Genomic DNA, 25,860 nt, shown 5'->3' on the forward strand with positions numbered 1-25,860 from the left:
CATACCACATGATAAATTAAACAGTATGGCTGAGTATTTAGGTGGCTCGTTTTCCATCATTTGACAAAGTCTCTCCCGTTGAACACACTTGATATATTTGGAGTGATTCTGGTGAGAAATATTCCAGAAATCCAATATCCTAGCCGATTCTTCATTATGTAACAGATACATGGTCACTTCTTTCAAATTGAACATCAACACAAAGAGAACCCCATTGATACTTTATCCGAGTCCACTAAAGATGGTCAATTGTGATGCCTCATCCACAGGATAAAACCTCTGGAAGGATCTCTGAATGCCCCCATCACCCTCGATTTTTTATATTCTTATAATCCTCTAAGCGTAATTTATTAGTAGACCTTGAGTTTTTCCTTCTTAATACTAAAATATACAAATGTAATACTCAATGAGAAAAGTATCTATTACAAATAACCCGTCTAATAAAGTTACTTTCTCAAAACTTTACATGTTTTGCTCCCAACAATAATAAATGCAGTAGCTCTAGTGGCATTATTCTTTACTGCCCTTACCTATGGAGGATGGCTTGTTTCTTCAGGGTCAGTGGGAAGGTAAGATGCGATTCAAAGAACGGTTTAAAGAAAATGGGCTTTAAACCATTGTCTTGTTGCAGGCCTTTATGCTTTAATGTTGTCTTTGCACATATATCTGCAACAATAGGTAGGAATATGATCATCTCCACAGTACTTGTGGGACATTAATTTTGCACATGGTAGTACCAATACTAGTGGCATCAGTACTTTTGGGCTATAGAATTACTGGAGGATTTGAAATTAATCCCTAGAAGTCCGTAGGAAATGGAGAAAACATGAGGACGAAAGTGCTTCTCTGCCAATTTTTACACATTAACCCGCAATTCTGGAACTTTTTCCTGGAGACTAACTCCTCCATATTTGAGCTGGGAAATGTGTCCACTGAACACAATAAGGGAATAATGTGGTAATAGCACAAGACTTATAATACCTATTTAGGAGGGAAGTTCTGCTCCTACCCAAGCCGGTATTAAGTCCATGCTTGCAATTTGTGCCAGTGGAGGGGCTCCTCCATGCTCCGAGACATTCAAATGTATATCAAAAGCACAGATATACTGACAATGCCTTAAAATCTGTAAATGCACAGAAGAGGCACAACCTCGCTAAAATGACTCACTCGCTGATCTGTGGTTGACTTCCAACACCAAAACACAGTCTGTGCTTGTGAGATAACCTGATCCTATCTTTCTAAGAACTGAGAAGGCATCAAGTCATTCTATTGATGACACAGATACAACCATCATGTGACATTTCTCTGGGGCAAATGTCCGCTTTCCACCAAGTTAATGTCAATTAAGAACACATACAGACATATGATCAAAATAGTGCAGTCTGAATTTATGTCCTTTTACCTTATATGTTCATAAGGAAACGTCTAAGACGCATACCTTGATGCACATAATCTATGTCAGACATTCTTAAACTTGTGTTAGAAATTCCAGTTTCTGAAAAGCTTGAGTATATAAGGACGAACGCTTGACCTCCTATCAGGAGAGGTCCTTCACCCACATTATCAGTCTCACCTATTGCCAGCACACTTCACACTTCACAATGATACATTTCACCGTAAGCCGGATGCCGATAAAGTAAAATCCTGGAGGAAGACCACAGCGTTCCTCTGCCCTTCGTGGGGAACACGGTCTTCACACCTCTACTGATAAAGACAGCCTTTGCTGTCAACAGGTTATGCAGTGCATCTCTTCTCACTAAGAAACTCTAGACTGCTAGTTGCTCTACCTTCCATGCTCTCTTAGTATAGCGCATTGAAGTAGCCAAGGGGTGTTACGTTTTAGATGATATTTTAAAACTTGCTAAAAATGTTCATTTTATTGCTGTTACTTATAACATGCCTTCTAGCTGTTTTTATAATATTCTGTGCTGTTGTTTTAGATGTACTGAGACACAGATTAGTAATAAATACTTTTAACTTAAAAGTGTTCATTCTTCTTTGTAGAGTGAATGTGATACTGTGAATAATGAAATAAGGTTTGCTACTGTTTCCACTGTGCTCCTGATCCCTTTTACGAGATTGTTAGTAACCCAAAAGCAACACTTCTATCTCAATTACATACTTAATAGTGTTTTACAGGGCTACAATAACCTGTCTTTCACTTTCATCGCTGGCACGTTGAACCAAGTTCACCGGTCATCCGTGGGTGAGAAAGCACACCTTGCAGAATAACGCCAAAGTCATAACTTAAGCAACAGTGGACTTAAAGTATTCCAAAAGCAAGGCACAGGCACTGTGATCTATCTGATGTCATGTCTCTATGATGGTTAAGTCTGGTTTGGGCAAACAACCTCACTGACCTGGATCTCTGAAGGCAGACAGAGATGTATAATAGGGTTAATTAGTTTATTTATCTGCTGCAACTTTAATGCGAGTTCGCCTACATTATGGTGAGTCACCGGTATTCATTTGCCTTTCAATGTAAATACAAAGTAAGATTCTATATCTCATGCTTATAAAGTGCTGCCGAGCCCTGCCTGGTGAAGCTCCACATGTGGTCTTCAAAACATATATATCTTTGCTGAAGTCTTCATTACATAGCATTATGCAGCATCACAAAGGAAGGATCCCCGAAATTATGACCTTATCCCAAGGATATCTTGTTTAAACTTTTGGCGCAAAAACTCCTCCATCTTGGGATACTATCTGATGTATATAATCTGGACGCTTTTGCAGGATCTTGAGGCACAATTTTGATTCTGCACATGAAAGGTATCCCTTAAAGTTACTCATATGGTGTGGGCAAACCATACAGGGCATGCTACAGGTTTGAAAATGTTACTGTAAATCGTGTTGTGCCTTTAGAGTTACATTGTGGTTATAGTTGTTGACATTTTAGTAACTGACATTTTGAAATAAATAATGCCAATTCACATTTAAGGGAACAGTTCTCGAACAACATTGTGGCCGGTAACCATAGCACTGTTTTTACCTAGATCTAGCATTATAATTTCAATTGAAGAGAGGTCTTGGGCACAAACCGAGGAGCCTAATGTGGGTGTCCATGTGAAAAAGGTGTACAGTAATACAAAAACACTGGACTGACACTTACTATATTTCATGTTGTGCCATGCAGATATAAATTTTGTTTTCAATTTTTCCACTTCATCTGTCCCGGCAGTCTCCATGTTCACATTCAAAGAGAATAGCCATCACTTTTCTTGCTTGGTGTTGTAACTCAAAGTTCATTCACTAAAAAAAATAGGAAATTAGTCAGAGTAGTATTGCTGAGTAAAACACAGTTAAATCATTATAAAATGATCCGAGACCAATGATTTGTATACCTGCAACACGTTTCTGCCTTTCCCCCATCTTACAAAGATGAACTTAACTAAAACATTAGTCGTAACAATGCATTTAAAATTTGCCTATTTACTAACAAAAAATGGTCTAGTATTTAATCACTTAATTTACTGAAAAAATGTATAAATACGAGTAGATACAACACTGGGCTAATGAAATATCACAATTCAAGAATATCATTAACTTGGACATTTTCAAACTAATAAGTATGATCTACCATTAACTTAAAAATTACAATCACACAAGGTTTTCTTTTATTAATTGAACATAATGAAAGAGAGAGTGTGAAAATTAAAAAAAATATTGTGTGCCATGGAGAGGTGGGTCAGCTGCCAGCTACTTCTTAGCCCTATGTCAAATTAGGGACAGGTACACCATAGGCATCGTCAGTCCCACCTTCTCTTAGTGCAGAAATAAATATCGATTACAGCTACAAAGATGACTCCTTCATTGCATTAATTGATGCTTGCAAACTACTTTTCAGAAGAATAAAATCCTACCCTATTTGAATTTACAAAGCTTGCTGGTTTAGGAATACGCACTTGAAATATGTCAGGCATGATGTTCACCTTAGTCTGAGGAAGGCTGGCAAGCTTTTGTTACTAGATTTAATAAATTCATAACAATTATGAGGATATCTACTGAAAATATTTCATGACTCCTGTCTGTATTGATTAAAGGACAATTTTGAGGAAACCAGGTACAATGATAATAGCATTTCTTTGAAGGGAACAGGCGAGCCACACAGAATGCATGTTGTCTTGCTTGTTTACACTCTGTGTGCGGAAACGTAATTATGTAAGCACACATTACCTATTTCTTGGTTTAATTTTCTGTATTTATATTGATTATCTTCGTATCACCCTTGTCACTGTCCTTTGGCGAAAGGCGAGTCAATTTGAAACCATATTCAGACTCGCCCTACACCGCCTTCTCTTCCCCCTTTTCTTTGCTTGATATAATATGTTTGTAAATGGTATAGAATGACATGTGTTTGAATTCTACATTTGAATAAATCAAATGCAGTGATTTAAATGTGTATGACGAATGCACATTTCTTGTTATTCTCATATTTATAGGACATTTTGTAAACTCCTTAGATGTGCCCACACTTTTCAACATGAACATGACTCCTCTAGCTAACATCATCAGATCTCACAGAGTCAACATCATCTCCCATGCGGACGACACTCAGCTCATTTTCTTCCTCTCAGATGACAGCATCACCACCAAGACAAACTTCAAACTATGCATGACCAGTGTGGCCAATTGGATGAAAGCCAACTGCCTCACGCTCAACACTGACAAAACTGAAATGCTGATCTTCAGAAATAAGAGTTCACCTTTGGAATCCACCTGGTGGCCAGCCGAACTTGGACAAACGCCCATTCCAACCAACCAAACTAGGAACCTAAGCCTCATCCTGGACACCAACCTCACCATGAAGACCCAGGTCAATGCCGTCACCTCCTCATGCATGTTACATAAAATCTTCAAGTTGCTCCAACTAGATACCAGATGTACCATCACGCAGGTCCTAATCACAAGCAGATTGGACTACCACAATACAGTAAACGCAGGCATCCCAACCCATCTTCTTCACAGACTTTAAACCATCCAAAATGCCGCCGCCAGACTTGTCACCGACCTTTCACACCAAAGCCATACCACTCTTCCCGAGAGCTCTACTGGCTCCCCATCCAGAAGCACTGCCAGTTCAAACTTCTTACACATGCATTTGAGTCGTACACAACACAGGACCACATACCTCAATCACGGACTTCACTTCCACCAACCCACCAGACAACTTCACTCAACATCACTCACACACCCACCTCCATAAACATCCTGGATCCGCAGAAGCAGAATGGGAGGTTGATCATTCTCCTACCAAGCTGGCAAACCCTGGAACGACCTCCCACGACACATCAGGGCCTCCAACTCACTTCTTGAATTCCGCAAGAAACTGAAGTCCTGGCTTTTCAATTAGTCTTCTTGCGGGACCATTAAGACTGTCTATACTCAGGTTCAACCTCACCACACACCCACATTCACCTACTCAGTGCATGAATACACTCAAGGGTGACAAGCACAGCTCTACAAATCCACCTTATATTACACTGATACATCCCATTAAGCTACTTTTCAGGTCGAAGCCAACCAGACAGCAGAGCTGTCTGGGTTGCTAAAGACATCTTAGGGACATTTGGAAAGCTTCCCTGGGAATGCATTCCACCCATTGCTTACTATTGCCTTTGCTTTTAGTAACTCACATTTGCTAGCTTTCTTTTTGCAGGCTTTATTTGTTTTAGGCTGTCCAGCTTCAGTTTGTCCCTTCTGTGGAGCAGAGTCTGTTTACAAGGGCCCCTTGTATTCCTTCACCAGTGCTCCTTTCTGTAAAAAAGGCCTTAAAATCTTATTTTATCTTGTCAAATCTGCTGTGCATTCAGAGACAAAGTTCAAATCTCAGGCGTGTTCTTCCAAGGGAGGTTGGTGTTTACTTTTCCTTTCTCTGACTTCAAAGTGCCAGGTTGTATGTGACAAACATGCTGGGTACTGTGGGTGTGCTAGAGGAAGGCTGTAGGATGTTATTTATTTATAGCATACAACAAAATGTAAAATGTCTGTAAATCAACTGTGCAGATATTTCATAATATATTTGAATTACAAAACCAATAAGCATTTTTTTTTGTAATTCTGAAGTGCAGTGGAAACACATTTTAATATGATCAAAACAAATCAATACAATAGGTGAAGGCATTTCCACACATTAAAGTTTGTGCGCTGTATAGTTTCATTAGTAAAACTGTATGTCTGTGCAAATGTAAAGGTCATTTCAATTGGAAATGTGTGATCTGTAATGGTAGTACGCAACCACACCATGAATATCCCACTCAACTCTGCACCACTCCATACCACTGCACTCTTTGCCACTACACTCTGTGTTACTATACTCTACACCACTCCAGACTAAGTCTACTCTTCGCCACTGCACACTCTACACTACTACACTCTAAACCACTCCACTTTGCAACACTGCACTCTATGCCACTGCATTCTACTCTATACCACTCCACGTTAATTGACTCTACACCACTGTAATCTACTCTGCCCACTGCACTCTATGCCAATGCACTCTACCCTGCACCACTCCAAACCACTTCACTGTACTCTGAAACTATTTACTCTATACCACTACACTCTACTTCTCCTCACTCTACGGCACTGCAATTTAAGGTACACGCTTTACACCACTGCACTCTAACGACTGTGCTCTAACCCACTGCACTCTAGGCCAATGCACTCTACGCCACTTTACTCAAAATCAATGCACCCTACGCCACTGCACACTAAGCTAATCCACTGTGTACTACTACACTCTACATCACTATACTCTACTCTACGCCACTGCACTTTAGGCCACTCTACTCCACCATTCTTCCCCCACTCTATGGCACTTTACTCTAGGCCACTCTATTCTACCCCACTCCACTAAATGCCACTCTACGACACTCTATTCCACCTGACGTCACTCTACGCAACTCCATGCCACTCTAGGACATTCAATGCCACCCTACAATACTCCACTCCACGACACTCTACTCTCCGACAGTCTAGGTCACTCCACAACTCTCTACTCCACTCTATGCCATTCCACTCCATTCCACTCCATTACAATCTGTTCCACTCTATGACACTCTACTTCATGCAACTCCCTCTATGCCGCTCCACATTACTTTACTCCACTCAATGCCACTCTGTGACACTCTACAAAACTCTACTCCACTCTACGACACTCCACTTCCTCCAAAACACACCACTCTATCCCACTCCAAGCCACTCCACTGTACTTAAAGCCACTCTCCTCTATGCCCACTCTCCATTATGCCACTAGCTTTTAGCCATGCTAAGCGGTATCCCCACTGGTGGATAACATTTCTAAAGCACATTGGCAAAGGCAATAACTCTTGCATAGGTGAGACATTGCTTTTGCCAATGCCTGTTGCTATTCAGTACATTGTATATAAATCGTCAAATAAATATTAAATTATTTGCACATCTTAAGATGCAAAAATGTATAATGTTGTTGGTTCAATCGATGGGTATGGATTCTCATGAAACAACCAGACTGTAAAATTCCTTGAACCTTAAACAATAATAATTATGGGCTATGTACTTTGCCTGATTACTTTTGATTAAGGGCCATGAACATTTTTTCTAAAATGTTAACTGCTATTCTACAGTTTGTGAGATTTGTCTCAAAGTAGAAGGATACTATTTTATCCAGAAAATCAAGACCGGTGAGTGTTTTTTTAGGCTCTTTATTATTAACTCAGCAGAAAGTCCTCCAAGCCATAAACTGATCAATATAACTTTGGACAAGGAGCACTCTGCCACAATATATTTACCCTTAAAACGTAGAACAATGGGTACAGACATACAATTTGCTGTCCCTGTAAAACCGGTCATGGGGAAAGGCATAATCAGATTCTTTTCTGGCAAGGGATGATGTGATCAAGGGGCAGAGTAATTGTACATCGCACACTGTTTACAGATCAATCTCTAAATATTGTGATAAAGAGGAGGGCTGCACTCAGACGGATACAGTCCAGCAATGCAACGACTACTGTCAGCTGTTCTTGAGCTTGTTGGGGCACCACATAGTACCCTTTCCAAAAGCTCCAGGAACCGTGGTTGTGGCCAGCCTCCCATTAGAACGTTAGGTGAAGGAAATAGGGACAGATATGGTGCTCGGGGGCATCATAGCCTGGAGGTGGGGGATACACACATGTGAAAGGTCCATAGGCTCCCCTTGGCCTTAAATAAAGTTTCAACCCTGTTAACAGCTGAGTGTTTGGGCTGCTCAGAGATTTATTTCCTCCACATTTTGTGATGGCTATGATCCTACACATGTTCCCTTCGCGTTTCATTGTTACCAGAACACTAAATATATCTATTACATCACACCTTGAATGAGTCATCTTCCTATCTACAATACTGTACAATCAATAGACCCTAATCCCACACCCCGATTCAAACCAAGCTCTGCCTAGCAAACCCTCTAGCATTCAATGTCACTACACTAAATCCAACACATGCTCTAAAGTCAGATAGACTCCAATCACCACAACACACATGCACACCCAATCATACCATACTCAACCCATTTACATTCAAACACATAATACCCTACCGAACACATGTGCAAGCTTCCAGCTGCACCATGTCATAACCCGAATCCAACTCAAACTCTGTACAACGCCCACTTACATTTCACGTTTTTTTTATCACAGTCGACCTTTCCTCACATGCTTGATATTCCTCAACAAAACAAAACACGCACACACAATGCTCACTGATGCCCTTCAAGCATCTTCACAAGAGATTTATTAGTGAATGGTTCAGCAAACCCCTCCATTCCTAACACTTAACACCCCAAAACCACCTTAAATTAATAAGGTACAAAACATAATCCACACCATCTTACACAGTCTGAACACAACCAAATACAAAGCACAACTCAAATTCTAGGCCCTGATATGAACAAACAAATCACAGAAACACAGACCACAAAGTCCCACACTTACACTCATTGAAACTCACCACCTCACCCATAAGTACTTCAAATATGAACATCTTATGCATCTTACCACACAAAACACAACCTCAGACTCTACTGTACGTCAGGACCAAAAGTACATCTTCGAACATCCAGTTCCACTCACTCAAACAGCTAACATTACACCACACACCAAGACCCTTTAAAGTCTTTGGCAGCATGACTGCAAAATTACTGCCACCTACAGCAAAAAGCCATTATCAGATGGTAAGTGATTCAATTTGACAATTCTATTAGCAGAAGATAACATCAAGCTGCACTACACTCATCAACATCTTCAACGTCAACCATTTGTCCGTCGTGGTTACATCACAATCCAAAATGCCTCCCTCTATACCTCCTACAAACTCATAACATGCCTAACATTCAAAGAGGCTATGGCAAAAAGCACACTCTTACATTTACGGTAGCATCCATGCAAACTTCCACCTCACCAGCCACACCCTGACCAAAACAAGCCAGCACTCAAATCTAACACAAGCATAACAACTAATACTCAACTGTAGAATATTCACGGCATTCCACTCAACATAAAAAATAAAAAACCGCCATCAATGATTTGCATCAACGCCCCGATGTCTCAACTCACCAAAAGCCTGACATCAGATATGGTCACCTCAACTCACCTTCTTACATCAACGTAGCACCTACCTTAAAGACAATAAGTCAACACACAGCTAATGAGCAACCACAATCCACCACTGATTAAAAAAGCAAATAAATATTATGAGCTGTAAATAAACTGAAGACAAAGTCAAAGCAAATCATATCAGGGTATCCGGTGTTACCCAAAGGTCAATGCCCACTCAGTCAATAAACACTAAGAGGACTAAGACAACTACCTCTCACCTAAATCGCTGATCTTTTCATCCATAATCAAAACTGTTGTTTGCAGATGATCATACACCAACTGTCCACAATCATTCCTGTTGAGATACAGACTAGCAGGTAAAACACATAGATACAAGGCACAGAGCTGCAGGTCCAGAAATGCTACTGCTGTACTGCATGATCTTCTGCAAAATAGACAACACCACCCTCATGTAATTCCTGCTTTGGCCAGCAGAAACAACTCTGTATTTTTAGACCTACAACTACTAGTAACAGAGCATTCCCTCTTCACTGGCAACCATTGAGCGACCATCTTCTCCCTTTATAGTGCCTGGCCAATCATCATTTGAGGTGACTAGCTGGTCATTTAATTCAACATACCGGAACCCCACAAATTAATGCCAACTGAACCAACCAACCTTTCCAATTACATTTACACTTGGAAATTCATTAAAACTACAGACTTGGGCCTAATCTTAGAATCATCAGCCACCAAGGCCCTCAACTACACAGCCCTCTCACACATAATCACTTCCTCATGTGGTGGCTCACCAAAGAGCCCAATGTTCCAGACGCTTTACTAACCACCCAACAAACAACAATATAGAAAAGATGGTTCAATAGTAATAACCTTAGCAGATTTAGCTACTTTCCTCAAGTGAAAATGGTATACATTATATAGCAATAAAAAACTAAGTAAAGTACACCAATCGCCTAATATTACCAAGTAGTGATATGCAGAGCCAGAAAAGATCACAAATGTCACAGAATAGACTACACACTACTTACAAAAAACGTGGTGAAAATCATAGGTGAAAAGGACACAGAAATCATAGCTTCCTTTACAAAGGGTCACAAAAGAGATTGTGGACACTGGCCAAGTGGCAACTGGGGCACACGGGAGGAAGGGATTAGGCACTTACAAACTTAGCAAGAGCAGACATGTATTTCTGGGTAACGTTAAACAGAGTCAGAAGAAGTCACATTTCCTCGAAGCACATCGTTTGAAGGCTCCCACATTCTCTAGTAGGCATTCAGCCTTAGCACCCTGCACGTCTATTTTATTTTATCCTTCTCGGTTCCCCCTTGTTTAGGGTTCTTGTTTAGGGTTCTCTATCTGTCCCACAATCGAATTAGTTGCTTTAACCGCATCGCTGCGGCGGCTTTTCCCGCTGTACGCGGTAATTTTGAAATTACCGCGTTACATGACGAGCTCAGCTCGTCATGAGCACACAGCAGGTAACGCTCATGACGAGCTGAGCTCGTCATCAGCCCCGAAGGGGTTAACCCGCGTTTGCTCCCCAGTAGGCTGGACCCAATTCTCCCTGCGTCAGAGTATATCCCAGTCGATCAACTGCTTGTCAATGGCACTGTTCCGGACCAGCAGATAAGCACCAGGATATATATTGTATCATATTAACATTCCCCCTTGAGAGTTCATACAACTTACCAGGTTTCATCAAAGTCTCATTGTCTGCTGGTTCCCAATTCTCCTGTGGGCTGAGCCCTTGCCTGTGAGACTTGATGGTGCACCCTAAATCTTACCAAGCTGCTGTGTTTTATTTATCCCCCCATAATCCCTCTGTTCCCCAAGGTGTATAATTCCAGAAGCACATAGCACTGTGCTCTTCGGTTATACCAGTAAGGAGTATTGGGAAGCGCATCTGAATCTCCCGGTTACCCACTCCCATTGTGACAAGCATGTCTTACTAGAACAGTAACTGCAGCACAAGAGGCAACAGTGGGACGGTATGAATATGACCACCTAAATTTAATAGAATGGTCTTCAATTCTTACAGCAGGAAGCATCGCATGGACAGATTGAGCCTCTTGTTCATTCAATCCTAATTAAAAAGAATATATTGGGGGGCGTGCTTCGGAGGTGATGAGATAAGCGGTGCCTTCGGAGAGCTCCGGTTACCCACTGCCTATTTGAGCGATTTAAAGCGGAGTTTGGGGGCTGAGCGTCAACCTCGGGTGTCGGGAGACCCCTGGAACGTGGGGGCGCTGTAGGAGTGGCGAGAGTGATTAAATACGCCACATGAGGAGCTGCAGTGTGTCGGCGGGGTCCTTGCGGGCAGCCGATCCCACCATTTTGGCTGCGCAGACAGCGGCGGGCTCTCCCATCTGGGCTCTGGTTGCTCCCGGTCTGTGGATCCCGACCGGGGTTTGGCGGTAAAGAGCAGCGCCCCGGAGTGTGCCGCTGCTGGGTCGCCTGGTGGTGCTGGCTGCCTGAGTAGAAGTGCCGGAGCCTGGTGCGGCTGTCGCGACCCCGGCCTGCGGAGATCCCGGCGCCCCGGGGCTGGGCTGGACGGTGGGCCTGGAGGCAGGCTCCCCGGGGGGGGTCGGAGAGGCCCTGGAGAGCGGGGGCCCTCGGCGGTGACTCGCCTGAGGGCTGCAACAGCGAGGGCGTGAGGACGGACCGGAGCGGAGTGGTGGCCGCCATTTTATGCTCCTACCTGGCGCGGAGGTCACAAGAGGCAGCGAGACTGTCCTGTTGCAGAGCCCTGAGTAGACGACGTGGAGACGGTAGTGAGCTGCGCCTGCTGGGGGCAGCGAGAGCTGGAGCTGGGTGCAGGGAGCGGTCCTGGGCCCCTGGTGACTGCGGCGACTCTGTTTTGGCAGACTGCGGCCGGAACTATTGCACCCCCCCCCCTGTGTGGTAGTGGGGTTCTGAGGCCTCGGCTGGAGGCGGGTGGTCGGCGAGGGAGTGCTGGGGCCCTGTGGCCCTCTGTGGCAAGAGACACGGCGCGGAGCTGAACCTCTGACGGCGGAGCTGCCTGCTGCCCGCCATTTTGTGTGCATTGCTGGGGCGGCGGCCTAAGGGGCGGTAACACTGTCCTGGGAGGCGGAGGAGCCACGGTGAGCTGTGCCTGCTGGGGGCCCCGGGAGCTGGTCCTGGACTGCGAAGTGAGGAGTGGTGGAGAGCTGCGTGCCCCCCTGCGAAGCGCGGGACGATCCGGGGCCCCTGGTGTCTGCGGCGGACCCTGACCGGCATGGAGTGGTGCGGTGCGGGCTGAGGCGCAATGCTCTGCTCGCCTAGACCTTGACGCGCTGCACCCTGCTCCCCTGGCTGGAAGCGGGAAGTCGACGGGAGGGTGCTGGGGCCCTGTGAACTTTTGGAGCTGCCTATTGACGCTGAGTGGTGCCGGGTGGAGGTGCTGCCTGCCGTCGGGGCCTGTTCTATACATTGAGACCTGGGGTCAATACATTTTTAGCGGTGGTGTGGACACTGGACTGATTGGGCGGAGGAGCTGGCCAAGGGGAGTTGAGTCACTGATGGTTGGCGGAGGGGCCGGGAAGCAGTGAGAGGAGTGCAGGCAGGTCCCTCTGAGCTTGTGAGGCTGTGGCGTGGACCAGACCTGGGCCCTCGGTGGTGGAGGTGGCCCTCATCCGGCCTGCAGGCGTGGATTCTAGTACATTGCTGTGGTGTTGGCGGCAGTGATTCATCCGGAGACTTGATCCTGCAGGCGGTGTGCGCTGTTGAGCCCTGAGTTCCTACCTGCTGCCTCTCTATCCCCGGACACGGTGGCTTGACCATTGCTTTGTGCTACTGGGCTCTGTTTAGTAGCCGTACTGTGTGTGTGTGCCCTCGAGACGCCCTCTAACTTTGACCCCGGGTGAGCTGGGAAGTCCTGGCCCCTGTTGCCACATGGGGGGGTCCGGGATCTTGGCGCATTGTTGAGGGGGGTGAGGAGATCTGAAGTAACACGGCCAGGGGTGGGGCTTCCCCCCCGCCTGCTCCCTAGAGCCTACGGTGCTACACCCTGACTATACTAAGTGGCACGAGCTGACGGATTTTACCTGCAGATCTGGCGATGACGAGGTCCAAGGGGGGCAAGGAGGACCCGGTGGCGACGGCCAAGGACACGTCGGTGATGGCTATGTGGGGCAAGGCTGGGGTGGCGGCGCCGACCGGCAATCCTTCGCAGATGGCTGAAGACTCGCCGCCGGTGACCCAGGCCTTTATGGCCTCCTTCATGTCTGAGCTCAAAACGGAGATAGGCTCCTTACGCTCGGAAGTGCAATCATGCGTCAAGGAACTGCGAAAGGAGGTCACCGAGATGGGCGATAGGGTTGACGGACTTGAGAAACTAGTCGATGCGCGCACGGAAGATCAAGAGCAGCTGTGGCAGAGAGTGGCGGCGTTGGAAGAGCAGAACATCGAATTGCAGGTTAAGCAGGAGGATCTTGAGAACAGAAGCCGCCGGAACAATCTCCGAATTCAGGTTGTCCCACTTGAAGAGGAGGGGAAAGACATCCTGACTTACGTGGCGCAGCTCCTGCATGAGGTATGGGGGGACGAGGACGCCTCCCCCCCTGACTTTGGATCGTGCCCATCGAGTTTACGGGCCGGCGGGTAGGGCGGGCCTCCTCCCGGACATCTTGACGTGCGTGCACTACTTCGCTGAGAAGGAGGCCATCCTGAAAGCGGCGAGGGACAAGCCTAATCTTACCTATGGAGGCCACAAGATACAAATCTTCCAAGATCTGGCTCCCAACACGTGGCGCCGACGGAGGGCTTTCAGACCGGTGACTGAGAAGCTGAGGGCTCTCAACATCTCTTACCAGTGGGGCCACCCCTTCGCCCTCATCTTCCGCTGGGAGGACAAACGCAGGGTCATACGGTCCTATCATGAAGCGGCTCAGCTGCTTAAGATGCCGGAATCGCCGGCGCGCAGCCCTTCTCGACCGCGACATCAGGAGAGGTTCCCCACTCGCCGCTTCCCTCCGGTGGATGAGAGATCCTCCTCGCAGGCCAAGCAAGAATTCATAGCACACATCCGCTCTCTTGAGGGTGACCGTGATGGCCAGGCGACGCATCCGCCTACCCTGTGACCCGGAGTCCGCTGGGAAAAAATATCTTCACGGTTTCTGTCGCTGATAAAGGGTGCTTCCATCCCAACCGTCCGCAGTACTCTATTTGCCCGCTGACTGAGATGACCTTCCTTGCAGTGGCTTGACTCCTGCCATCCACTACTATCGCCGGAGGCGACTCTGATCCCCTTGCTGCGTGGATGCTCTGTACCCCCTGTGGCATCTTGGCCTTCCCTACGCATGTGGTTGCAGTACCATCAGATGCAGAAGAAGGCTCCCTACTTGTGCCACTCGTGTGGTGGATCTGGAAGCACAGGGGGTCCGTCTTGGCCGCTGTGCATGGCCCGCTTCGGGGGGGGGGGGTGTGTGATGGACGCTGCCACGCCCTACCGATCTGTGCAGCTGCATGGTACTCCCGACTCCAGATTGGGCTGCGGGGCTACCGGGGTCGAGGTCTCCTGTGCTTTTCGTGGGTGCCCCCCATACTGTCCCATAGGGAGTGATATTCCTGAGTGCGTCCAAACCCTTGGGTAGAGGATGCCCGGTGACTGGGGCAGTCCAATGCGGCCCTGTTGGCCTTTGTTGTCCTTGGTAGCTACGAGGCCCGTTTGGCCGCTTATTGTTACTCTTCTCCCTTTCTTCTCTTCCTATTTTTCCTTCTTGCTTTTCTTTCTTCTGACCTTTTCTCCTTCCCTTTCTCCTGATTCAGTGGGTGGCGGGGTGGGGATGGGGCGGCTGCTGTCTGCTGGATGGGATGGGCGGGGAGAGGGTTCCCCTGGGCATTTTTTCCTGCATTGGTGGGAGCGGGGAGCGTGGGCGGATCCTAATTGCTACATGCTATGGCTGTGACTGTTCCTAGGACCCTGAAGGTCTTGACACTCAACGTCAAAGGCCTTCAGGAAACCCACCTACTACAGGGAGACACACACCGCATGGCGCACCCCAAGTACCCTATCCAGTTTTGGGCAGCTGCGGACACTAAAACTGCGGGGGTGGCCATACTGTGCAGAGCTGGCTTCAGGCAGGGAGATACAAGGCCCTATAAGAGTGGGGATGGGCGCTTTCTCAAGGTTACAGTACACATGGGGCGGCGCCGACTCACCCTGTGTAACGTATACGCACCCAATCAGTTGCAGGACCGATATCTTCAGACACTCCTGCGGAATCAGATTCCATGTGGTGACTCGCACATGATATTGGGAGGGGACTTCAATTTAGTTTGGGACCCGGACATGGATTGTAGCGCTGTCGCTTTCAATGCTACTGGGGCGATATTCTCTACGCTGCGCAAGCAGATTGCAGATTAAGGGTTAATAGATGCGTGGCGTTACCACAGCCCGGACCTGAGAGACTATTCATTCTATTCGCACGCCCACAGGTCCTACTCCCGTATAGATTTCCTCTTTATATCGCTGGAGTTGCTACGGGACACGTTGGGAGCCTCCATCTCGGAGATATCACTGTCGGATCATGCCCATGTGGGGATGCTCCTCCAAGACCGGCTGCGCGCCCCATGCGTGAGGCTCGTTGGTCTTTCCCGCCGAGCGTCCTTTGGGATGCTGAGGACGTGGACAGCATCCGGGAGGCCATGGACTCGTATTTTGCTTCTAAATGATACCCGGAGATGTCCTTCCCGGTGGTATGGGACGCCTTCAAAGCCACGATCCGGGGACACATCACCTCTCTGGCAATCGCACGGAGGCGTGCTGCCTGCAAATTGGAAGCTGATCTGGCAGATGGCTGAGGTGCAGGATCGGGTGCGGTCGTCATTGGAAACTAGGAGGAGATTAGCCAATCTCAGGGGACAACTTCGGCTTTTACGCACTAATAAGGCGGAATGCTCTCTGTTGGCCCTGAAACAAAAGTACTTTGAGGGTGGTGACAAGGTAGGACGATTGCTGTCGGGGAGGTTGCGGGCGCCTGCTGCCAAGGCCCACATAGCTAGTGTTCAACTGCAGGATGGGTCGAGAGCGGTCTCCGAGAAGGCTAAGCAGGCCGCATTTGTGGACTACTATGCCTCTTTGTATGGGAGGGAGCCCGCCTCGGCGGATGCGATAGCGGCTGCCCTGGACGACTATGAGGGGGCGACACTGTCCTCGGGGAGTGCGGCGGAGCTGGAAGGCTCCATTACCGAAGAAGAGGTAACGGCAGTAATTAAAGACCTCCCTTTGGGGAAACCGCCGGGCCCGCATGACCTGCCCCTATCTTTCTATCGCACATTTCAGACCCAGCTTTGACCCTATCTCCTCAGACGGTTCAACTCTTTTGCCGACGATGTGGAACCGTCCCCTGACATGGGCATGGCGGAGATAGCGTTGATACCGAAACCCGGAAAAGACCCCACGTTGTGTGCGTCTTACCGCCTTATTGAATACGGATCTTAAAATATATACTAAACTCCTCGCCAAACGCTTAGATCCGTATATGCCGAGGCTTGTGGACCCTGATCAGGCCGGATTTATTCGAGACTGTCAGGGAGCAGACAACGTACGTAAACTTGCACACCTCATGGGGAAGGTGCACCATTGGAAAATCCCGGCTTGCCTTCTTTCCCTGGACGCGGAGAAAGCGTTTGACCGGGTGGACTGGACCTTAGGGCGGTACTCCACAAAATCGGGTTGGGCCCGAAGATGATCGCGAGGGTTATGGCTCCATACATAGGGCCGCAGGCTAGAATTCGGGTCAATGGTGGCTTAACGCCTCCACTGGCGGTGCATAGGGGTACTAGGTGTCCGCTATAAAGCAGCATGCATTGTGTTTAGAGCCATTCATGGCCTGGGCCCGATCCCTTTGCAAAGAATGTTTGCCTGGTATCTTCCATCTCGAGCCCTTCGGTCCTCTTCATCCAGGCTACTAGTAGTCCCGCGGTTCCAGAGAGTGAGGATGGGCGGCCGTTCGTTCAGAGTAGCGGCGGCAAAACTCTGGAACTCCTTGCCATTATCCTTAAGGAGTCTTGAAGATCTTCCAGCCTTCAGGAAGGCGCTGAAAACTTACCTCTTCCCTAGGACAGGCTAGCTGCTGAAATTCGCTGGATTAACGTTCAAAGCGCCAGGATGCCCTTGGTGGTGACAGGCTTGCGCTATACAAATATACCACAATACAATACAATACAGGCAGGGGTGCCCCCTCTCGCCCCTTTTATTTGCCCTCGCAGTGGAACCTCTCGCAGAGTTGATACGGCACGAACCGGACATCCACGGGATAGCTCATGGTGGTCGGGACAACAAGGTGGCGTTGTTCGCGGATGATTTGATTCTTACTCTTACGCGTCCGCGGGAATCTCTACCGGCCGTCCATAGGGTGCTTTGCCTTTATGAGAGAGCCTCCGGCCTCAAGATCAACCATGATAAGTCCTGGGTTCTCAATCTTACTATCCCGGCGGAGGAGATTCCCTCTTTGAAGGGGGCCCTGCCCTAACAGTGGGCTGAGCGCCATATTCGATACTTGGGCCTCACATTGACCTCCTCCCTGGATACCTGGACATCTGTGACCTGGTGAGACTGCCGAAAAGAGGTCTTGGAGGATCTACGGCGGTGGAAGCCACTGATGTGGTCGTGGTTAGGCCGGCTCAACGCTGTTAAAATGTCGATCCTCCCCAAAATTCTATACGTGTTCCAATGTCTCCCCACTCCAATCCCGCTCCACTGCATACAAAGCCTGCAACGCGAGCTCACGTCCTTTGTATGGGGCGGTAAGCGATCACGCTTCTCACAAAAGATCCTTATGGCTCCGCGAGACAGGGGAGGTCTGGCCTGTCCCAATCTAGTACACTATTATTGGGCTGCGCACCTCCGTTTTGTGATAGAGTGGGGGAGGCGAGAGAGTGAAAAAGAATGGCTACCTATGGACAGGGCGGCAACGGGACATTCCATTTGGGATCTGCCGTGGCTCCATCGGGCAGCTCCCTCTAGGAGTGCGTACTTGGCGGTGCCCACGAAAACGGTGTTGGACATTTGGGACGCCATTGCCGTGTCCAGGGGGCTTACTACGTTCCCGTCCCCACATACTCCCATAGCAGCGAACCCGCACTTCCCACCGGCCCATCAATCTCGAGCGTTTGAGAAACGGGTGCAAGAAGACTGCAGGGTGATCTGCGATCTCTTTGAAGGGGGCACGCTTAAATCGTTTGACCAATGCCGGGAGGAGTTCCACCTGCAGCCAACGGCGCGGCTGCAATATGTTCAATTGCGACACTGGGTCTCTGATGGGGGCATGCATCAAGCGGCCACGCGAGCCTTCACCCCTTTCGAAAAGCTGGCGCGCTCCCTTGGGGGTTTAAAAAGTTTGGTCACCCAGATTTATCAGATCTTGCAACATCCGCCACTTGTACCCAGCCACCCGTATCAGCGCCAATGGCAGCTAGCGGTTGACGCGGACATTGAGCCTTCACAATGGGACACAGTGTGGAGGGATATTCCCAAGGTATATCGGAGTATCCCGCAGAGGGAAAATGCCTACAAGCTTCTAACTCAGTGGTACTACACTCCTTTGCGGCTACATAAGATGTTCCCCAATGTTTCCCACTGTGCTGGAGATGTCGGACTGCAACAGGGGACGTTGTGCACATATGGTGGGCATGCCCGCTCTTAACTGTCTTTTGGAAGGAGGTCCTCAGCCACATTAGGGGGGTGTGGGGGTTCCCCTTGCCTGAAGCCACAGGCACGTGCCTGCTTGGTGTTAGGCCCCTTGACCTCAAGGCCCTCACCCGTAGTGACTGGGTTGTGACACTACAAATGCTGGGAGCGGCCAAGCAGCTTATAGCCTTGTACTGGAAAAAGACCGAAGCACCCCCATAGCCTCCTGGTTTGTGCGGCTCTTGCACGTTTTAGCTATGGAGCTCCTCACAGCGCGAATACAAATGCGCGACACTCGTTTTGGGGCAGTCTGGAAGCCCTTGGTGCGCTACCTTTGCTCAATAGAACATGCAAGACACATGCCCACTAGACTTCGGACTTTACACCTCTTTGACGACGCTGTCATTCCCGCAGACCCCACCAGACTGATCCCATAGACATCCTACAAGACGTGAGAGCTTTCGAGGCTGACTCTAGCTAGCTGACACCCCCCCTCTCCCACTGAGCAGCACACACACCCTGCTTGCGCGAAGCCCTTCCTACCTCTTGCTTCCTGCTCCCTTATCTATTCTTTTCTCTTTCCTCCCTTTCTCTCTAGATGTCTTAAGTGTTTGTAGGCCCCCGTTGGGTCGTCCATAAGTGTTGGACTTGTTGCCTGTTCCCTTATTCCCACTGACTCGGTGCTTGGGCTCCCTGCGCACTGAGTAATTCTAACAGCTGATTCTAAGCCACGCGGCCGGCCCCTCTGGGGTTGTAGGCACGGCGCTGTGTTAATTTGTTTTTGTATGCAGGATCTACGACCTCATTGCTATTTCTACGCGGTGTGCCTCGGTTAGAGGTTGTAGGCTTATCGCTGTGTCTATGTGCCCCGGTCAGGGGATTTGCATCAAAATCAGACTTGAAATAAAAAGAATATGTTTACTTCACCATTATTGCTGAGAGGCACTGAAAACTCTGCCAGTTTACTGTCGAGCCATTTCAAACTTTCGTTGATTGTACTACTACAACAGTGTGAATTAACTTTATTTTTAAGAATGTATTTTGCAATGTAGGGGACTAAAAACTTGTATTCTTTGCAATCTTTGAGTGGAAGAATGAGGTTCTTGGATTGGTTGGATGGCTGTGATGCAAGTTTTAAATGAACGGGTGTCCGAGAGAGTGCGAGTAGTACAACGCTGGTAGCCATGGAACTTTGCATAAGCTGTAGTCACCTCAGGGTGTTTTCCCCTGAGGGGGCCTCCAAAGCCAACAACAGAAAGTTGGAGTTATCTGTCCTACAACTAAGAATTGGGGTGAATGTGATTGGAATCTTGATTTAGTCCCCTTGACAAGCAGGGGGTCCTAACCAGTGCTGGTGTAAGCTACTGACACCTACTCCATTCAGACCCATTGGCTTGAGGACTTAAGCAGCCCAATCCTGAGAAGACTCTCCGACAAGGGCTACGCAGAGGCGCTCTGCTTACTACAGACCAGTCTTGGGTGCATGTGAATAGTTACAGTCTAGCCTAAGACTCTCTCAGTCAGTAACCTACCTGACAAAGGGGCACACAGCACACACACCACCCCTATTTGGTAGTGCACTGCAGTGAAAGTGAGCACATGACGCTTCAGTACTGTACGCTGCATTAGGACAAAGCAAAGAACCAAGCCACCAGCCAGAGAATGTCCTTCCACCGCTGGATGCTAAATGACTGTGCTGAAACCTCCCTGAAACGGCCTAGATCTGAAGCAATAAAACAATGATAGGTTAGGTTTCTCTGCATTAGCCCAACACCACAATGTGAGTGACAGTCTCAGTGCTTCTCACCGAACATCCCTACGTCCAACCCAAGACTTCCCTTATCCCCATGAGACCTTCTTTATGGTCGTCGCAGATTCAAAATGTCCTCCACTAAGGCTAGCAGATCATAGATGGGACAGGGAGACCACTGGTTCTGGCTTCTGACCCAGCCTTTCGGCTGCACGCTGAAGACTGGGACAATTATGTAACCATAAAGAGCCTGTCAGGGTAGCAGGACGAAAACCGGTACAGTCCTAATAAGCTGAGACATCTAGTCATCCTACATGTGACAAAAGCACACTTTTGTTCCACTGTCCTGCAATTAACCCACAATCTCCTGAGTGTTCACGCTAATACGGACCCCCTGTCCCCTTCCGTCCCCTCAATCTGATAAAAGAACAAATAGTGAAAAATGTCGAATGTTGACCATCTTAATTAATAGAAGCAGCATTGAGTCAGAGAGTGGAGCCTATCTCGCCGCAATACCAGGACTCCGTCTACCAGCCTCCTTGGTCCCGCCTTTAAATGTCTTTCAGCCTCGCGGCCGGCGGCATACATAAACAAACCCGGGCAAAGCCTGGGCCAAGGGCAGGCCCGTCCATGCCCATCCGTGCCCGTCAGAGCTCGGCGGAGGCTGGGCTGGGCCAGCCCCCTTGGCTCTCAATTTTTATCCCTCTATCCTTGGAACTTGAATTTTGGATTTAGCCTGCTGACTCACAATCACATAGATTTACCTGGACCCCTTGAACTTGCAGCTGGGCTTGTACTCGAACATGCTGGGACATGTAGGTAAGAGCTTTATCTTCCTTTCACCCAGTGTGTGGGCCTTGGGAGTGGGCTTTGTGCAAACTAGTTTTGCCTGCTAACTAGTTTTGCCTGTGTCAGAGGGGCCTTGTTGCCCTTGTGGACTGTAACAATCCTAATCCCCATATTAAGATATTTTGGCTGCTGTGGCGCCTGTTGAGTCCGGTAAGCACTCTTGGACTTAAAAATCTCCACAATGGAAAAACACAGGTGAGCGGCAGTTCCCACACCTAAAGATTCTTCGAACGCGATGAGCACAATGGACGCCTTCCTGCAGTGAGCTATTGGGGTCTTGGACAAGGAGATCGAACTGGCCAACAGGCGATTGTCCCGTTCCCTCACCACACCCCCACCCCCACCCCCACCCCCACCCACAGGGTTCCTCTCCATCCCATCTACATGAGATGGATCTCCAGTACAGCCATGGGCATTACGTGTCAGACTAATTGATATGGTACAGAATCAGGTTGGGGTCACAGGTCTACCCTTAACTGTCCCCTCTTTGCGGGACAGTGCCCAGTTATCAGCGCCCAAGGAGCGCACCGGCATGACCCTTGAAGTGGGGAAGGGAGTAGGGGGCGCAAAGAGGAAATGCCCTTCAATGGGGGGGGGCTTGGCTAAACGCAGAAAGAGTACTGGGTCACAGTTAAAACCAGTAGTGCCCCAAGCAGGACCCAACACAAATACCCCCTTGCTCGACACGTTCGAAGCAGCCCTGCTGTCAGCGCTGGATGCCACATTAGATCCAATCTTACATCGACTATCTGCGCTGGAAAACAACTTATCTATACTGATTGCTACATTGCAAAGGGACAGCACTCCTTCTACCAGCCCCCCTTTACCAAGGGCCACAGCCAGTAGTTTCTGTGTTAATGCTATGGGGGTAGTCACTAGAGCAAACTCTGTCAGGGAGTGGTCAAGTTGCATAGCGGCTAAAGCCCGCCCGGATATGTTAGATTCTGGCGAAAACAGTTTTGAACTATCGGCCCAACTTGACAATTGTAGGGGGGGAGGGTCTCTTGAATCCAGTTTCCCCAGCTCCTTCAAGCTCAAGATCCTAACGCGGGTGGATCCAACAGCTCTCGTGACAAAGAGCTGGGACGCACATTACCAGGAGAACTGAACAATCCTACCCCCAGCATGCGCTCTGTTCACCTCCCACCAGAGTCCACCCCACTTGTCGTAGTTTTAGCCAATGTGACCCGTCTCGCTCCAGGGACAAAGTTAGATTTTGTTCAACTTAAGAACAAGGTGGTGAACTGGCTAAATTTGAAAATTATTTCAGGACCTAGGGTAGAAAACCAAGTTATTATGGTGTGCAGGACAGGTTGGGTGGGCAGTGCCAAGAAAGATTGGGCGGGAGACTGGGTCATCATTAATTTTAACTATTCTTTTATGGTAAACCGAGTTTTAAGCTTAGTCGCGCACTCTAACTACAGATGTTGGAACCCAGCAGTTGTGGCACTCCCGCTGGGCTATTTTTATAGGCCGAGAAGTCACCAATCAGGGCACCAACAGGTGCGTCATCAAGATGTGGGGTACAGGAGTCATTTTGAGGAGACCACAGGAGTAAGCTTAGTAAATGGGTTCGCTCCCCTCAGTTCACTGGAAGGTTATGATTGCTCCCAGGACCCTGACGTACCGATACCCCAGGGGATGCTACGGCATTTAGATCAGGGACTTAATGAGTGTGAAGGGTCTAAGTTTATCTCCTGGAACATCGCAGGGCTTGCTAGCAAGATTGAGGACCCTGAATGGTTACTTCTTGTCAAACGTTTTCAGATGATCTGCCTCCAGAAAACCTGGGCTGCAGAGAATAGCTACCATCTAGAAGGTTACAAAACCCTTTGTGCCAGCTACCCCCTCAAGGCTAGGATGAGCTAAAGCAGGGCTTGTTACTTTTGTTTCAGTAGCAGTCCAAGGTAGCTCTGCTACATTGCTCGACGCCTCGCCCACACTACAAGTGATGCTAATATCCGGAGGAAGGAGCAAGCTCCTCTTATATTTTTACAATGCAGGAGTTTCTACCAGGAAGAATGTAACATAACACGGTTGGGGTTCATACTCCGGAATATTACCCTGAAAGGGCAGAGTTACCATAACATCTTTGTCGCGGGATTTTAACATCCATACGTGAGGAGACATCAGGCACAGAGGGGTGAAAGCCATTGGCTGCACGTGACAAGCTGGCCTGCATATGGAACATACACCTCAGGGCACTGCACCTAATGCTATCCTGCACGAATTCGATCTAATATCTGCCATGAACAAGCGGCCTCTGGGGAAAACTGATACTACTCCCACTTTTATTGGGAGAGTGTAGTAATAAATCACTACAAATTGCAGGTTCCAATATTCAGTTTATTGTTATAAGTACAACAGGTGCTTCCAGCTTGGCGGCTTCAGCTATAACTGAACATTCTAACCCGCACTCCAAGATGGAGCGCGGTTCATACCAAGAGAGCAGGGTGAGGAGGGGGGAAAAGGGGGGGATGGAAGGAGGGTAAGGTTACAACACACCTCCCTCCCTATAGAATGGCGGGAAGAGGATGAGCAGGAGGGATGTGCGCAGAGGGTGCGGGTAGGATGAGAGGAGGGGAAGGGGAAAAAAGGTGGTAGAAAAATACAGCATCGCAACATAGGGGTCGAAGGCAGAGGACCCCATGCAATAGTCTCAATAGAAGAACCGTAAAGACTGCACACTAACGGTGGCACAATAGATCTGAACAGATAATATTTCCCTATGGAGGTGACTGGGGGGTATGCTTGTTTGATCCCCAGGCAAATTCTGTAAGGGTTTAATGAATCGCTCTAGTCCACATATTTATGCCTATATATATATATCTTGCTGGTAGCTAAATGATGCTCTTACAAACTCAGAGTGTAATAGGTAAAAATTATCATGTTACATCAACCAACATTGAACAACTGTAACTGTCTGGTGCAACAAAGGTGTGCACCCTCATGGTGTGAGCAATGCAATTCAGTGGATGCACGTAGTGGTGTTTACGGCATCCTGACATAGGTGGAATACTGGATATATATCACCACTAAAAGCAAGATGATGCTCTTACCAACTCAAGGTGTATTAGGTAAAATTATCATGTTACATCAACAAATCATTAAACAACTGTAACTGTCTGGTGCCACAGGGGTGTGCACCCTCATGGTGTTGGCAATGCAATTCAGTGGATGCACCGAGTGGGGCTTGCGGCATCCTGACATTGGTGGAATACAGGGTATACATCACCACCTTTCCATCCTTGGCTCCCCACTGTCTGAGCTCGCCACACCGTCTATTTCTCCTTTGGATTTCGCACTCCTCATGCTGGAATTACTACTCCCTTCCTGAAGATTGAGAATGGCTGTACTGTTCTTTTCTCTAGGAAGTAGCTTGGGCCAGGACACACCACGAAGACTACCTCCGATGAAATAAGCCTCTCTTTCCATGTCCTTATCCCTGCCTGGACTAGGCCTTCTTCTGCTCCCATTTCCTTGGCCATGACCAATATTACAACCTTTATAGCATTTTGTTTTCAACCTTCGCCGATCATTTGCATAAGCCTCATCAGCCCTAGATATGTCCTGCTGTTCCCTCTTGGACTTGCCATAAAAGAACATATCTGTGTTTTCTGGACCATTACACTTCGGCTTCCTCCAATTCTCATAGACTGAACCCTTCTCCCCTTCCATGACTTTTAGAGGAGATCCTTTAAGGTTTCTCGGAATTTTCTTACTCTCCCTCTCCATAAAACTATAATCCAACCCTTGTAAGTATACATCTTTGTTTTCTCCTTTTGACTCAATGTAACTTGCACCACTCTCTATTTCCCGATCAGAATTGTCCACATACTCCTCTGACATCTTGATTCTGCACCCGTCCAACTTAATTCTCTGCTGCATCTCCTTGTAATTGGACTGGTTACTTTTATTCATCTGCCATCCACGTTCTTCGGCTGTGATTTTTACACACTCCACCCTCCTTTCCACTATTCCTTCTGTATCAACTTTTTGTCTCCTACTGTCCTTCCACTCTAGTTTCTTACGTATTTCTCTTTCCTCCACCTGAC

The 25,860-nt window shown here is 48.0% G+C and overlaps 1 protein-coding gene across 14 annotated transcripts in view; it reads right to left on the reverse strand.

Annotated features, from left to right (window-relative positions):
- The window catches only part of ATG4C (autophagy related 4C cysteine peptidase), a 375,968-nt gene that overhangs the window by 150,982 nt on the left and 199,126 nt on the right, over nt 1-25,860 (reverse strand). For all 14 annotated transcript variants that reach the window (XM_078669373.1, XM_078669406.1, XM_078669326.1 and 11 more), the window contains one exon: nt 3,113-3,252. In XM_078669373.1, coding sequence (XP_078525499.1) covers nt 3,113-3,188 — 76 coding nt within the window. In that variant the 5' untranslated portion in view covers nt 3,189-3,252. The remainder of the gene's footprint in view (nt 1-3,112; nt 3,253-25,860) is intronic.

This window comes from Lissotriton helveticus, chromosome 1_2, assembly GCF_964261635.1.
Source record: "Lissotriton helveticus chromosome 1_2, aLisHel1.1, whole genome shotgun sequence".
In the NCBI taxonomy this organism is placed as follows: Eukaryota; Metazoa; Chordata; class Amphibia; order Caudata; family Salamandridae; genus Lissotriton; species Lissotriton helveticus.